At 47.1% G+C, this 14882-nt stretch overlaps 1 protein-coding gene across 2 annotated transcripts in view; it reads left to right on the top strand.

The window, feature by feature from the left end:
- Positions 1-14424, top strand: part of KHDRBS3 (KH domain containing, RNA binding, signal transduction associated 3) — a 196786-nt gene extending 182362 nt beyond the window's left edge. The window contains exons 9-11 of one of the 2 annotated variants that reach the window (XR_001482677.1): positions 2096-2246; positions 3821-3877; positions 14318-14424. Coding sequence is in view for 1 of the 2 variants with exons in the window: in XM_015417270.1 (XP_015272756.1) it covers positions 2096-2187 (92 nt within the window). In the remaining variant the exon portion in view is untranslated. Of the gene's footprint in view, positions 1-2095; positions 2370-3820; positions 3878-14317 lie in introns of those variants that run through there. The other variant, XM_015417270.1, reaches the window with a different exon arrangement.
- Positions 14425-14882: the final 458 nt, after the last annotated feature.

Raw genomic sequence — 14882 nt, 5'->3', positions numbered from 1 at the left:
AAAAATGCTGGCATTGTGTGAGGGAACCCCAGCGTGGCAAACAAATCACTGATAATTGCCTCGTACGTCTAAAATAACCCCTCACTCTGCCCTGCTTTCCCAAAAGACATTGTTCAAAGGAGTTTACAACTCATTAAATATACACTCTACAATAACATCATAAAAATTAAATGAATGGGTAAACCATTCTTTCTTCCCCCTCTCCCGCCCCATCTTTACACAAAATGGTGCTCTGTGTGGATGTGGGTGCTTTTCGCTTTTAGAAAGAGGGGAAAGATGAACAGTGGATACCCAAGATTTGTCAGGAACTTTTCAACGATGACGGGCGTTGAGGAACAGATTCTTCTCCCCCTGCCCTCTTTGGCTAAGGTGTCCGTGGGATTTGCTCGTCTGAGCAGAGCTCTTGGAGGGCGCTCCCCAGCAAATGGCCAAGATAGTTTGCTCAATGTTTTCGGCTAAACATTGGGAAGAACTTCCTGACAGTCAGAGCGGTTCAGTGGGACAGGCTTCCTCTGGAAGTGGTGGGGCTTTCCTCCTGTGGAGGCTTTCAAACCGAGGGCTAGATGGCCACCTGACAGCAATGCGGATTCTGTGAACTTAGGCAGATCATGAGAGGGAGGGCAGGAAGGGTTGCCTCAGTGCGCAGTTCTCGTGGCCCTTTCTCACACGCCCAGGGAAATGCCGATTGCCACTTCGGGGTCAGGAAAGCAATCCTGGAGGTATGTTTGTCATCTTACGGGCGGGGAACAACGGTCACTGTGGGTGTGGAGGGAGAGGTATCTCTGAATTTCCCGCGTTGTGCAGGGGTTTGGACTAGATGACCCTGGAGGTCCCTTCCAACCCGATGCGTCTATGACTCTAAGATCTGCACCTTTCTCGCAGGCTCTCCGCTGTGGCTCCCACTTTGTAGAACATCCTCCCGTAGGAAGGGCAGAAAAGGAAATGTCCAGGAGCGCATTTTTATAAAAGGATTAGAACGATAGCATAACGGAACGGCTCAGAAGGACGCTCGTATGAGGGGACGGGATTGCAGTCGGTTGCAATGTCTTATTGTGTCACGTTGCTTTTTGTTCATCGTCTTCTACCTTTGTAATCCACTTTCTGCGTCAAGGTGTGTCCTAGGCCGTTTTTTGTTTGTTTCCGTCGGTTTCTAATTACTTAATCTTAGTCCTGCTAAGGATACCCAATGCTGGGCGGGCTGTGTATGAAGTAAATGAAGAAACAAACAAACCTGGGTGCGGGCTGTGTTGTGTCAGTGTAGCGGTGGCTTGTGATGGAATAGTCCACAGATGAGAGAGGAGCTTTCAGTTATCTAAGCCCCATGCAATCTGAAGCGATATTTATTTATTTATTTGTTAAATTTATACCCCTCCCTCCCCAGCAGGCTCAGGGCGGCTACAACAAAGGCCATTGCCATAACAACAGTTAAAACATCATAAAACAATCATTACACAATAAAAACAATCATTAAGTAAAGTGCGGACCACTAAGTATATCCCGGACCACCTCCATGAGAACTATGTCTTGAGCCTTTGGGGACCCTGGGTAGCCCCATAGACCCTTGACTTTGGGATGCTGATGTCAGAGAAGGATACATGTATGGCTTGGAGCAAGATTGGTATTCCCAGCCTTGATGTGACACTGGGCCCTTGTGAGACTAGAGAACAGGTCAGGTAGGAAGGGCCATCCCGAAATGGCTGCCGTGGGTGCGCATGCAGCCAACCACAAAACGGTTGCCCTGGAAGCCGTGGCCAATCACAGATTGCTGGCAGGTTCCCAAACTAGCATTCTCCTGTGATGAAGATGGCTGTTTCCAAACGGGTGCTCCCCACGGACAGCATGGGGGATGCCTGCTTAGCTCTTCTGAAGTGCTTCCTGCTCCACTGGGAACGGAAGAAAGCAAAGATTGGCTCTTTGCTTTAAGGAAGAGTGAACTGTGTGCCTGGAAATGCGTCGGTGGGCGCCAAGTTGGGGACTGATGAGCAAGATATGGACGCCTTCAGATTGCTCTGTTTCTCTCTGGGCAGGGGAAAATAAATTGTGTGGACTTTTGGGTGGGAGAAGTCCTAACTCTGTTTGCCCTCCCTTGTTTCAGGACAGGACGACTGGACCAACTCGAGACACAAGGCCCCTCCAGCCCGGACAGCGAAAGGCGCCTACAGAGAGCAGCCCTATGCCAGATACTGATTATACTGTCTGATGTTGTGAAATACCCAATCCTCCACCAGTCCTGTATACTGTTCAAAGTAATTTTTTTCTATGAACAATCTCCCTTTTTATTAAAATCAAAGTGCTTAATCTGAATGGACGGACTGAGCTTTATCTATTTTTTTGCTGAATGAGAAAACCCGGACAGGAAGATGTGCGCGAAACCCAAGGAGAGCTTTGTTATTTCCAGATTGTATTTGGGGGGAGGGGGTGGGGGAGCAGGTGATCGAAAGGAGAAGGGGAGGGAGAGAAAAAAATAGCCTTTGATTTAACTAGCGTTAAAAACCGGCTAGGTTTACTTAAATATGTTAATCCGTTCTCTTAACCTTAAGCGTAACCTTTTATTTTAAAGGTTTTTTTCCCAACAGTTTAGTTCTTCTAGTTTTTATCCTTCAACCATTTTGCTAAGTCTTTTCTCTTGCAAACATGCGTAAAAAGGGAAGCAGATCACCAATGCAAATAATGTGGTATTTTGTAACTTGAGTCTTGAAAATGTTCTGTAGTGTTAAGCAAAGTTTACTCTTGCTTGATACTAAATAAACTTTTGAAAGAAAAAAAAAACCTGAGTGTGTGTGAGAGTATGCATTATTTATTTAAAACCTTCATAAATAGTAGTAAACAGGGAGACAGCGATTTTAACAGCTATCAGCATAAAAACGGCTTCTATTAAAACATTGTACGTCTTTCTTTTTTTAAAAAATGGTATAAACTTAAAGGTATATTTCATATATATTTATATATACACCTATATTTTCATCTTATATTATATACATGCAATAAAGACTTTTAAAGGCTTGTTAAAGGAAATATCCAAATGGTATTGATCTGCTGGAATGCCACATCTTTAAACGAAACCAACAAACAAAAATCTTGGTATAAAATAGTTAATGCATTTTATGAAAAGAAAAAAAATAATTATTTTAAAAAAACCTGTGGATTTAGTTTTCATCTTGTTGAGCATTTCTTCACTAGCACAACTTTTGGACTTTTTTATTGTTTTGTGTTTTGAGAATTTTGGTACGTTAATGACCACCTCGCTCCGTGCTGGAAGCAATAAATGCAAAGCTTTTAAAGACTTTCTGATTTGACTAATTGAGGTCGCTTTCGTCAGATGCAGAGGATGTGTAACCCTTAAAACGGTCTTCATTTGCAAAAGGTAAATAAATCAAATAAGATTTTAATCTCACTTAATTTATCTTAATATAACCAATAAAAAAGCAGGGAGAGTGCCAATTAGCAAATTCTATTTTAGACGAGAGAGAGGCTTTAAGATCTCCACCTAAAACTTCATATTAAAAAGCTTAATTTGTTTTAGGCATCTAAAAAGCCTTAGCTCGGTCAGTTTAATTGGTGCCAATTATTCCCTATTAAACAAATGTAAAACCTCATAACTAGTAACTGGTAATCTTAGCATTTATGGACAAATAATGTAACTAAGAACTTAAAACATTACAAATGTCTTTTTTTTTCTCTAAAGCTTTTTCTTAGGTTTTTGGTTTATTCGTTTGTCTTTAAATTTGCCATACCCTGACTTTTATTTATTGACTTATTAGAATTTGAAAGTCTTACAGTGGTTATGGTTAGTAAAAAAAGAAATCTTTTCTCTTGTTAGGAAAATGCTGGATGCCTTGGAGAACTGAGAAGATAACCTGTTTCCACTGATGTGCTGGTAGGTCCCCATTTTTATTTTGAGTTTGGGTTAAAGATACACCAGGGATTTACTCATTAGTAAATGAATGAGGCTTCCCTTCTGTCAGATTTTTATCCTGCACTCCGAGGAGCTCAGGGCAGCATATGTGGTTCTTGCCTCTTCCATTTTATCCTCACAACAACCCTGTGAGGTGTAGGTTAGGCTGAATGACCATGCATGCTCAAGCTTACCCAATGAATTGAGTTGGGGGGATTCAAACCTGGGCCTCCCCAGACCCAAGTCTGACACTTGGTTGCCCGGCACTGGCTGTCCACTGAGCTTGAGTTTCAAAAATGAAAGACAAAAATAGCCCTGACTGGCATGCCCAAGACTTTGAGTGTATTGGTCCTTTTGATCCCACCCATTACTGGACGTACCCCTTTTAAGATCATTCATTTTACAGTTGTCTCTGTCACCCTCAGAAATGAGTTCAACACTGAATTGTCACAAACAAACACTGAATTGTCACCCAAAAAATTATCTGTTCTGGTATATATTTCATGACTGCAAACTGAATTGTCACCTAAAAAATCATAGTTCTGTTCTGGTATATATTTCATGACTGCAATCCCGCGCTACAGCGTGATGCATGATTTCTGGCTCCTACCAAAATGGGCGTAGAAAGCGAAACTAGGGGTTGAATTTGAGACTTTAAGCAGACTACGCAGGCAGCGATGGCTTTCACTCTTTGGATCTGTGATGGCTACTGTGTCAGAAACAAGCAAAAGTGGTATCGGCAAGTGATACAAAAAATCTTGTTTCCCTTAGTCAGTGGGGAGAGGACAGAGGATCGCCATCTCTGCAACTTCTTAATCGTAGATGTTATGGAACTTTGCTTCCTACACCTACAACGTTTAACAAAAGCGCCATCCCTGCAACTTCTTAATCGTAGAGGTTATGGAACTTTGCTTCCTACCAGGGCTCTTTTTGTAGAAAATGTCTCTGTCACCCTCAGAAATGAGTTCAACACTGAATTGTCACAAACAAACACTGAATTGTCACCCAAAAAATTATCTGTTCTGGTATATATTTCATGACTGCAATCCTGCGCTACAACGTGATGCATGATTTCTGGCCCCTACCAAAATGGGCGTAGAAAGCGAAACTAGGGGTTGAATTTGAGACTTTAAGCAGACTGCGCAGGCAGCGATGGCTTTCACTCTCTGGATCTGTGATGGCTACTGTGTCAGAAACAAGCAAAAGTGGTATCGGCAAGTGATACAAAAAAACCTTGTTTCCCTTAGTCAGTGGGGAGAGGACAGAGGATCGCCATCTCTGCAACTTCTTAATTCTAGCCCAAAAATAGCCCTGCTTCCTACACCTACAACGTTTAACAAAATTCAAGTCAAATAGCAACTTGAAGACCCACAAAATGTCTAGGGAATAAGCTTTCAAGAAGAGTCAGCGCTCCCTTAGACTCCCAAAAGCTCGGTGGTGGTAGAAAATGTCATCAGATCGCACCTGATATAGGGTGACCCCATTAAGGGTTTTCAAGGCAAGGGGACCAACAGAGGTGGTTTGCCCTCTCCTGCCTCCGTGGAGCAAGCCTGAACTCGCTCGGTGGCCTCCCATCAATGCTCCCTCTAAGCTGTGGAGTCTTGTGAGCAGAAATTCTACTTTCTGAGCTACTGGCATTAAAGTTGTGAGCAAGTGATTTGGCTACTGTATAGCTTAGTTTGCTCTGGAGCCATCCTTCCAGAACGAAGTCAAAAAATGTGTGAGCCAGAGGCTGAACAACTGAGAGCTAGCTCACGCTAACTCAGCTTAGAGGGGACACTGCCTCCCATCCAAGTACTAACCGGGGCCGACCCTGCTTAGCTTCCAAGATCCGATGAGATCGGTCCAGCCTGGGCTAGCCAGATCCTGGCTCAAAAGCGTACACCCAGGGAACCTTGTGGGTCTTTCAAGCGCTACTGGGACTCAAATCTTGCTCCTCCCTTGCAGGACAACATGGCCACCCACCTGAAAGTATCCTTACTAGGCGTAGGTGACCCTTTTTTGGCTGGAATGCCGTGAAACATTCATCCGCTTCTGAAGAGGTTGCAGTGGCAAACCCAAAAGGGAGCAGAGAGATTGCACTTGGCCAGAAACACTCAGAGTGACCGAAGCCCCAGCTGCGCTGCCACCACCTAACGGATCTGCCCGCAACTCGGTGGGTGGATGTGCAGGTCTGGGAGACGGTGAGAGGCATCAGCCCCATGCCCGATGTCTTCTCCTGCATTGCTGGCTCCATCACTGCTGTCCTCACCTTGGCTGCCTGGATGGATTCCTGGCTCAGGACACTGGGTGCAAAGCACGAAGGACAGGCATGCAGTTGCTGTCACACATCATGGGGGAGGGGTTTTCCTGCCCCCACTCTGTACACCAGACTTGGGGCCGGTCATGCTTCAGTTTCCCGCAATGACGTGGCAGTTCTCAGCAATCACCTAGCAGTGAGACTGTGTGTAGAATCCCGTTTTTGGCAGAGTTCAGGAATGTGCTTAGCTCCCTGGTCACAACATAAATTTAGGAAGATATTAACCTCCTGGCCAGGGCACCTGATGCCTCCTTGCAGTGTCGTATCAGGTTGTATGTACCTTGTGCTTGCGAGAAAATTTAAATTCTGCACCAGGGAAATGGGCAGTTGTGCGGTGCAGAGGTTATGTAAATTTGCATGATCTCCCTTTCACTACATGATTTATTCCTGGTTTGGGTGATCGGTATGGAGAAGGCCGATGTGTAGGGCATCAAAGTCCCGCCCCTTGGCGCCGTAAATCTTCTTCCTCCTCCACCCTGCAGGCTTCTGAGAATTCAGGAAGCATTCCCAGCACACTTTTGCAGAAATAAGAAACGGAAACCTGCTTTTAAACAAAATCTCAGTCAGCTGAAGTTCATGCCCAGCAACATGTTTTCTGCATTTCCTGAGGGGGTATGAAATTACAATGCGTATACTGCCCTGTACGAGGCTTGGCATGGTCCCAGGGTGATAAGTAAAATTACAGCAGTGCAGGAATAAGTCACAGCCAGCCTGCGTTGGTTGAAAGTGGTCTGGCGTGCGCTGTTGCTCATTCAGTATCCCTGAGCCTCACGTTCTTTGGGGAAGAGGGTCTTTCGTTGACCCTGCCTGCATCACATCTCTGTGATTCTTCAAGCGCTGCACATTTATTACTGCTGAAAGGAACCGAAGGGCCCAGATCTCAGCCTCCTCTGTTGTTCTGATCAGTACAGACTTGCTCAGTAATGAAACGAAAATACCAGAAGGGAGACTTGGAAGTAGCACTTTGACTCTTTGTTTGTGGCGGAGAAGAATTTCCCCTTCAGGCTTGGAACCATCTTTAAAATGGAAAAGAACAGTTGTTGTGTGTGTGTTTTTCCCCCCGTGCCTTTCATGTGCCACAAATATCTGCTATGATTGCATGTAGGAAAACAGGCTAGTGATTATTTTTTTTACAGGCCGGTAACTTCTGTGACCTTATTTGCACGACTGTCCAGTTAGATTCTCTTCAACTGTTGTTTAGTCTAGGAATCCGAGGGGCCATCTGGGAGTCCCATACGTTAGTCCCGCGCTCTCTAGTCTAAACACCACGTCATGCCAACTCCATGGCTGCGCGTCCCGTTTGCTGGTTTCTGCGAATGCATTTCTGCACAAACCAGTTGATGCAGCCGATGCTAGGGGGAGTGCTCAACAGCCTCAGTTGGCATCTTGGTAGTCTAGAGAAACAGCCTGATCCCCAGAGAGCAAGGACATGGGAGAGCCAGGCCCGTAGCTCCCATGGGGCCCATGGGGCCTGGCCCCCTAGTGGTTTTTATGGGCCTTGGCTCCCCCTTCCTCCCGATGACCTGTCCGTGGGCAGCACAAGCAGCAGCGGTGGCACAAGAAGCAGCAGAGACAGCGAGGCTGGGCTGAGAGATGTTTGCTGCCCAGCCAGCAGCAGTAGGTAAGCCCAGCCAGGCAAGGGGGAGTGCTCAACAGTCTCAGTCGGCATCCTAGTCGTCTGGAGAAATAGCCTGATCCCCAGAGAGCAAAGACATGGGAGAGCCAGGCCCCTAGCTCCCATGGGGCCCACGCGGGGCCTGGCCCTCTAGTGGTTTTTATGGGCTTTGTGGCCAGGCCAGCCACTGCACGCCTCGCCTCTCCTGGCCCCGGGAGGGAGCCGAGGATGGAGGTCAGGCTGCCCCTGGTGCGGTGACAAGGGAAGGGGCACTGGGGTTCCTCAGGGAGGGAGGGAGCCAGATGCCACACAGGGATGTGCTGCCCTTGTTGGAGGGGGGAAGCTGCCCCCCCCCATTTGATTAGCTGGCGGGGGCCCCCAAGGCCCCCTCACAAAAAAAATCCCTAGCTACAGGGCTGGGAAGAGCGCCCCATGAAAGTAAATTGCTGGACTCACTCTGGAGACTGGAGTACATGTTAGGCATAGGAGCTGATTCAGCATGTCTGCACGGTGCTCTGTCTCACGCTCCCTCGCTCTGGTTTGCAAGGGAACTTAGAAAGTACTCCCATTGGGAGGTTACAGTGTTGGGAGTGTGGCTGTATGGAAGCTATTTTGGGTGACGTTTGACCTGCACGAAGTGCTGGTGGTGAATGTTGGCCCTACGATATCAAACGCCTTGACCATAACTTAAGGTATTTATACCCCATTTTTCTCCCCAGTGGGGCCATAAGAACATAAGAGAAGCCAATGTTGGATCAGGCCAATGGCCCATCCAGTCCAACACTCTGTCATACAGTGGCCAAAAATACGAGGTGCCATCAGGAGGTCCACCAGTGGGGCCAGGACACTAGAAGCCCTCCCACTGTTGCCCCCTCTCCAGCACCAGTCCATCACTTGCCCCAGACTGAGAGTTCCTCTCTATACCTTGTGGCCAATAGCCACTGATGGACCTCTGCGCCATATGCTTATCTAATTCCCTCTTGAAGCCGTCCATGCTTGTAGCCGCCACCACTTCCTGTGGCAGTGAATTCCATGTGTTAGTCACTCTTTGGGTGAAGAAGGACTTCCTTTTATCCGTTCTAACCCGACTGCTCAGCAATTTCATTGAGTGTCCACGAGTTCTTGTATTGTGAGAAAAGGAGAAAAGGACCTCTTCCTCTACCTGCTCTATCCCATGCATAATCTTGTAAACCTCGATCATGTCACCCCTCATTCATCATTTCTCCAAGCTAGTTTGCAGTGTTGTTCTCTGCTCCATTTTCTTACCAGCAAGTGCGCTGAGATATAGGTTAGGGTGAAATTGACAGGCCCAAGGTCATCCAGCAAGCTTCTCCAGGAGAGTAAGGATTTGAACCTGGGTCTCCCAGATCCCAGTCCGACAGTCTAAGCACTCTTATCACTCTGGCTGTCAATCAATTAAATTGATTAAACCAGTCAGTATTCCCAGAATTAAGACCTTTGGCTTTATGGTGTTTGTCCTGCATCTAAATGTTTCCATTTGTAGAAAAATAAATACAACTTAATTCCATAACTTCTTCCCCGCCCACCACCACGACAGGACAAATTATTTTGTCAAGAAAAAACAAACGAGTTATTTTTCCCTGCATACCAAGGACTTTGAGTCTATGAACTGATAAAGCCAATTTTAGTTTTGTTGTTTCCCCCCCCAAAAAAAAGGACACTTACAAAATTGCGTATCTTAATTTTGTCTCATTCCAAACAGCATCGACAACATTCATAAATACCCGCTGACCTACTGACTACAGTATTAGAATTAAAACGATCTTTATCTGCTTATGCCCAACTATTAAAAGGCAGCCCGAACAAGATGTTGCAATACTTCTGGAAAAAGGCCAGGCGCGAACTCTTATCTCATTTCAGCTTCCTGGGAAACAGGGCTATGAGATATAATTGGGAGTACAGTAACTGTTCAGGAGACAAAATTAGAAGTTTGACGGCATCAGAGTGAAAAGTCTCCTCTGCTCTGGAATAACAGTGCCAGTCCAGGTCAAGTTTTAGCACCCTGGGCTTTCTTCAATCCAGACATAATTGCTAGAATGTAAGAATCCCGTTGTCTAATCGGGTCAAAGGCCATCTTCGTTTCCAGTGGTAACCGACCAAATGCTCCCGGAAGGTCACGTGCAGGGCCTGATGGTCACGGCCACTCCTCCAGGCATAATTCCCCCTGCCATGGTAGACCTGTGGTTGAACTGTACTGCTTCAGACTGCAGATGGATCTGATGGTGCTTCATATTAAAAAAAAAAAATCAACATAGAAAATTAAATGTCAAAGAGAGAGATTCTTATTGAGCCTTGTCACAGCTCGGGGGGGGGGGGGTCACTTGACACTGCCACCACTCTGGTTTTAGGATCCCTTGAGAAGGCCCTCCCAAGACCTTCAGACCTCCCTTGTTTTGGCCAAAATAAGCGTGAGGACCAGGCAGAGTAAACAACAAGGAAAAGGTTTATTTTACAGGAGGTCAGCCCAATATGGGAAACGAACAAAGGTGCAATAAGGGGGTGAAGAGAAAAGAAACCAAATGCCCTAACGCGTCTAAACTTACTGTCCCTAGCTCATTGTCTCAGTTGGGCCTCAGTCTGCTCACCTTTCCTCTCAGGATGAGGGTCTCTTCCCTGCAGCCGCCTTCCTTCTGGCTCTGCCCTCTTGGAAGAAAGAACAGCTCTTCTTCGGTACCAGCTCTTTTGTTATAAGTCCCCTTTCCCTGTGATTGGATAAAATTGGAGCCAAAACCTCTCAGGGGCTTCTGGGAGTTGTAGGCCTGGCCTCCTCCCACTGCCACGCAGGCTCCCTGGGCCCGCTAGGCCTTGCTTGCACAGCCCGGATCATGGCAAGCCTGTTCCCTGATGTCTAGCTCTTTATGTGCAGGGGAATACTTCAGTATGGATCACGCAAGTCTTTCCCCATCTGTAGATAGAAATGATACAAATCACACACAAGTTTACCCTCACACTGAAGCCTCTGGATCTGGGGCATATACTGCTTGTGAATGGGGAGGTTCCATTGGACTCCTGAGCAGACCTCCAGTGGGTATCTCCCATGAATACAACTAATGCTTAAAAAAATAGTCTAAGGTAGGGGTCTCGCCCCCCCCTCCCGCCACCGCCTGTGGGCACCTTTGGAATCCTGATACAGTGTGGTTGGTGCAGCCCCAAAATGGCTTCCTCAGGAGGCGGGGTCAGCCACATAACGGCCGCCACAACTTACCTTCATTCATGCAGTCGAAGATCCTTGTGCTGTGGGGGCAGCTGCTGCCGAAGCGACATTTAAAAAAAAAAATCTGCACTGCCCATCAAATCTCCGGTGGTCCGTCAGAGGCCTTGCTGGGCCGAGTCCCCCACCTGGCCCTGCCCAGTTTCTAAAAACACTTGGTGAGCGCCAGGGAAAAAGTGTCGACAGGCGGCACGGGCACCCCGCTGGCAACTCCTAGTCTAAGGCCCCGACCTACGCAGGCCATAGAAGGAGGTAATAAAAAAGAGTTCGACCTTGCCTAAGAGGCCCTCCCCGCAAGTTGAAAGCCAGCACAGCTTGGGGGGAGCAGGCCAAGCTACCATCCCCTTTTTCCCCCAGGATGTGCTTCTCGGTTGGTTCCTTAGCTTAAGAGAGGTATTTTGAAAGCATCATCTTCTGTCTGCAGCGTGAAGTCACAAGTCTACTCTGCCACATGCGTAAATCAGATTGGAGCTTGGTGACCTCTTGCCCTTACCTCTGGCCTGGACTCCATAATTTAGGTATGTCTGTGATCAGGGCTTTTTTTGTAGAAAAAGCCCAGCAGGACGTCATTAGCATAATAGGCCACACCCAACAGCAGAAACTCATTAGCATATTAGGCCACACCCCCATGTTACCAGAAGTGTGCTCATCCAGCCACAGCCACCTTTTGCTTCTTATTCTGTTTACCTTGTTTGTTGTCAAAACCCAGGGCCTTTTTTTGTAGCAGGAACTCCTTTGCATGTTAGGCCACACACCCCTAAAAAAGCCAATCCTAATGACTTTCTGAAGTTGGGTGTGGCCTATTATGCTAATGAGTTCCTGCTGGGCGTGGCCAACTCGGGAGCCAGATGGAACTCGGTTTCTCTGCGTTCCTGCCCCAAAATAGCCCTGTCTGTGATGCAGTGGACTTGTCTTTCGTACCCCATAAGTGTGTACGGATGTGAAAGCTAACAGGAGGAACATTGATTTGTCTGAAATGTGGTGTTGGAGGAGACCAAGCCCTACGAGGAAAGGCTGAGAGGAATGTTCAGTCTGGAGAAGAGGAGGTTGAGGGGGGACAGGATGGCTCTCTTGAAGGATTTGAAGGGCTGTCCCTTAGAGGAGGGCAGGGAGCTGTTCCTGTTGGCAGAAAGAGGAGAGGGTTTAAATTAAGGGCGGGAAGGTACCGGCTAGATATCAGGAAACGCTTTTTGACAGTCCGAGTTTTTCCACAGTGGAATCAGCTGATCGGGGGGCTGGAGACCAAGCCCTGTGAGGAAAGGCTGAGGGACTTGGGGATGTTCAGTCTGGAGAAGAGGAGGCTGAGGGGAGAAGGATGGCTCTCTTGAAGGATTTGAAGGGCTGTCACTTAGAGAGGAGGGCAGGGAGCGGTTCCTGTTGGCAGCAGAGGAGAGGTCTCGAAAGAATGGGTTGCAATTAAGGGTGGGAAGGTACCGGCGGGATATTAGGAAAAACTTTTTTTTACAGTCAGAGTTCTGCCACAGTGGGATCAGCTGCCTCGGGAGGTGGTGAGCTCCCCCTCACTGGCAGTCTTGAAGCAGCAGCTGGACAAACACCTGTCAGGGATGCTCTGGGCTGATCCTGCATTGAGGAGGGGGTTGGACTAGATGGGCCTGTACGCCCCCTTCAAACACCGTGATTCTATGAGTTTTACAGATCCCATGGACTGCCAAAAGTCAAATAAGTGGGCACTAGGCCAAATCAGGAGCTGCGGTGGCTCAAGTGTACCAAAAGTCAAATAAGTGGGCACTGGGCCAAATCAGTCCTGAATTCTCCCTAGAAACTAAATTGTCTAAATTGAGGCTATTATGCTTTGGTCACATGATGAGAAGACAAGAGTCACTGGGAGACCATAATTCTAGGAAAAGTTGAAGGCAGCAGGAAAAGAGGAAGACGCGACATGAGATGGGTTGACTCAAGTAGGGGAAGCCACAGTCCACAGTTTGCAAGACCTGAGCAAGGTGGTTCAGCATAGGACATTTGGGAGGTGATTCATTCATGGGCTTGAGTTGGAAGCAACTTAATGGCACGTAATACACACACAACAACCTGTGGCCAGTTAGACTAAAGGCAAGCCCTACCAATGGGCAGTCACTGTCTGTGTTAAATCAGGCCTGAATTCTCCCTAGAAACTAAAATGTCTAAATTGAGGCTATTATGCTTTGGTCACATTATGAAAAGACAAGAGTCACTGGGAGACCATAATTCTAGGAAAAGTTGAAGGCAGCAGGAAAAGAGGAGGACCGTGACATGAGATGGATTGACTCAAGTAAGGGAAGCCACAGCCCACAGTTTGCAAGACCTGAGCAAGGTGGCTCAGCGTAGGACATTTGGGAGGTGATTAATTCATAGGCTTGAGTTGGAAGCAACTTAATGGCACCTAACACACACACAACAACTTGTGGCCAGTTAGACTAAAGGCAAGTCCTACCAATGGGCAGTCACTGTCTGTGTTTCATCAGCCGTGTGAGTTTATAAACTGGTGTATTTTGAAGACTTCCATTTAGTGTGCCATCTCCAGAATTCAAGCTATTGGTCATCACTTAACGCTACAATTCCATCTTTTCCTCCCCGCACAGAGCTGGAAAAAAAGATCCCATCTCTTTATTTGCAGAGAATAATTGGATCCAGTCAACTTTTTCAGTCAATCCCTCCACATTTCTCCTCCTTACTGTAGCTCTCTCCCATCCCACATGCTTCTGAGAGCCAGTTTGGTGTAGTGGTTAAGTGAGCGGAGTCTAATCTGGGAGAACCGAGTTTGATTCCCCCACTCCTCCACTTGCACCAGCTGGGTGACCTTGGGCAAGCCATAGTTCTGGCACAGCTGTTCTTGAAAAAGAGCCGTTTCTGTCAGAGCTCTCTCAACCCCACCTACCTCACAGGGGGTCTGTTGTGGGGAGGGGAAGGGAAAGGAGTTTGTAAGCCACTCTGAGACTCCCTTGGGTACTGAAGGGTGGGGTATAAATCCAATCTCCTCCTCCTCCTCTTCTCCCTCCTCCTCCTCTTCTTGTTCTTCTCCATGTGCATCCCATAATCTCTAGCAAAGCTTTTTCTGTGCTCAAAGGGGGACACACAAACCCTTCCTCCCTTCTTTACAGCGACAGAAAAATCTGGTTGGATCCAACCCCACAATAGTTTTCTCCCACCTAAATCGGTAAAGTTTCTAATTGCCACTTTCCACCACCTGCAATGGTGAGACTCTCCCCAGAGTCGCCCATAATTATTAGTTCCAAGAATATATCCAGATGTGCGTCTTTTTGTTCTGTTGTTTTCCAGGGGCTTCTCACGCTGTTCCAGGCAGACTCAGAACACACTCCCTTCACCGACGTGCCTAGGAAACAACAGCCAGCTAGCGAACGACAAGTCCACTTTGAGTTAACGTCGCCCCGCTGTGTCGGAGAGATCATAATACGCAGCATCGTTCTTTGGTTTTGTTTTTCCAGCCCTCAGTCTTAACTCTCAGATGTGTACTTGTTTACTGCTGTAACTTGGCGAAGACGTAAATAAAAAGAGTCTCCTCTTCTGTTGTCCTGCACAAATGTTTTTCTTTGGGCTCTGTAGTTTTTTTGGGCGTGGGGGGCTTTCCCCACAGGGAGAGTTAACCTTGAATAGGTTACTCTTGCTGGAAGGGCCTTATCTGTTGTGTGCTCAGCTAAGACAAGTAAACAGGGTAGTGATCACGTCCGAAGAGAGCTCTCGGCTAAATGTAAACCGGTATTCTTGGAGGAGGAGGTACCCAGGGACAAAGGACTTTTGAAGAGGGGATTTTTAAAAAAACAAATTGTATTTCTATGTCCTTGGATACGTTTTTGTTCTGCAATCTAGCGTCCTGCTGAGTTAT

The sequence above is a fragment of the Gekko japonicus genome, unplaced genomic scaffold (genome assembly GCF_001447785.1).
Source record: "Gekko japonicus isolate JY-2015 unplaced genomic scaffold, Gekko_japonicus_V1.1 scaffold1678, whole genome shotgun sequence".
Lineage (NCBI taxonomy): Eukaryota > Metazoa > Chordata > Lepidosauria > Squamata > Gekkonidae > Gekko > Gekko japonicus.
This window is presented reverse-complemented; position numbering and strand designations above follow the sequence as displayed.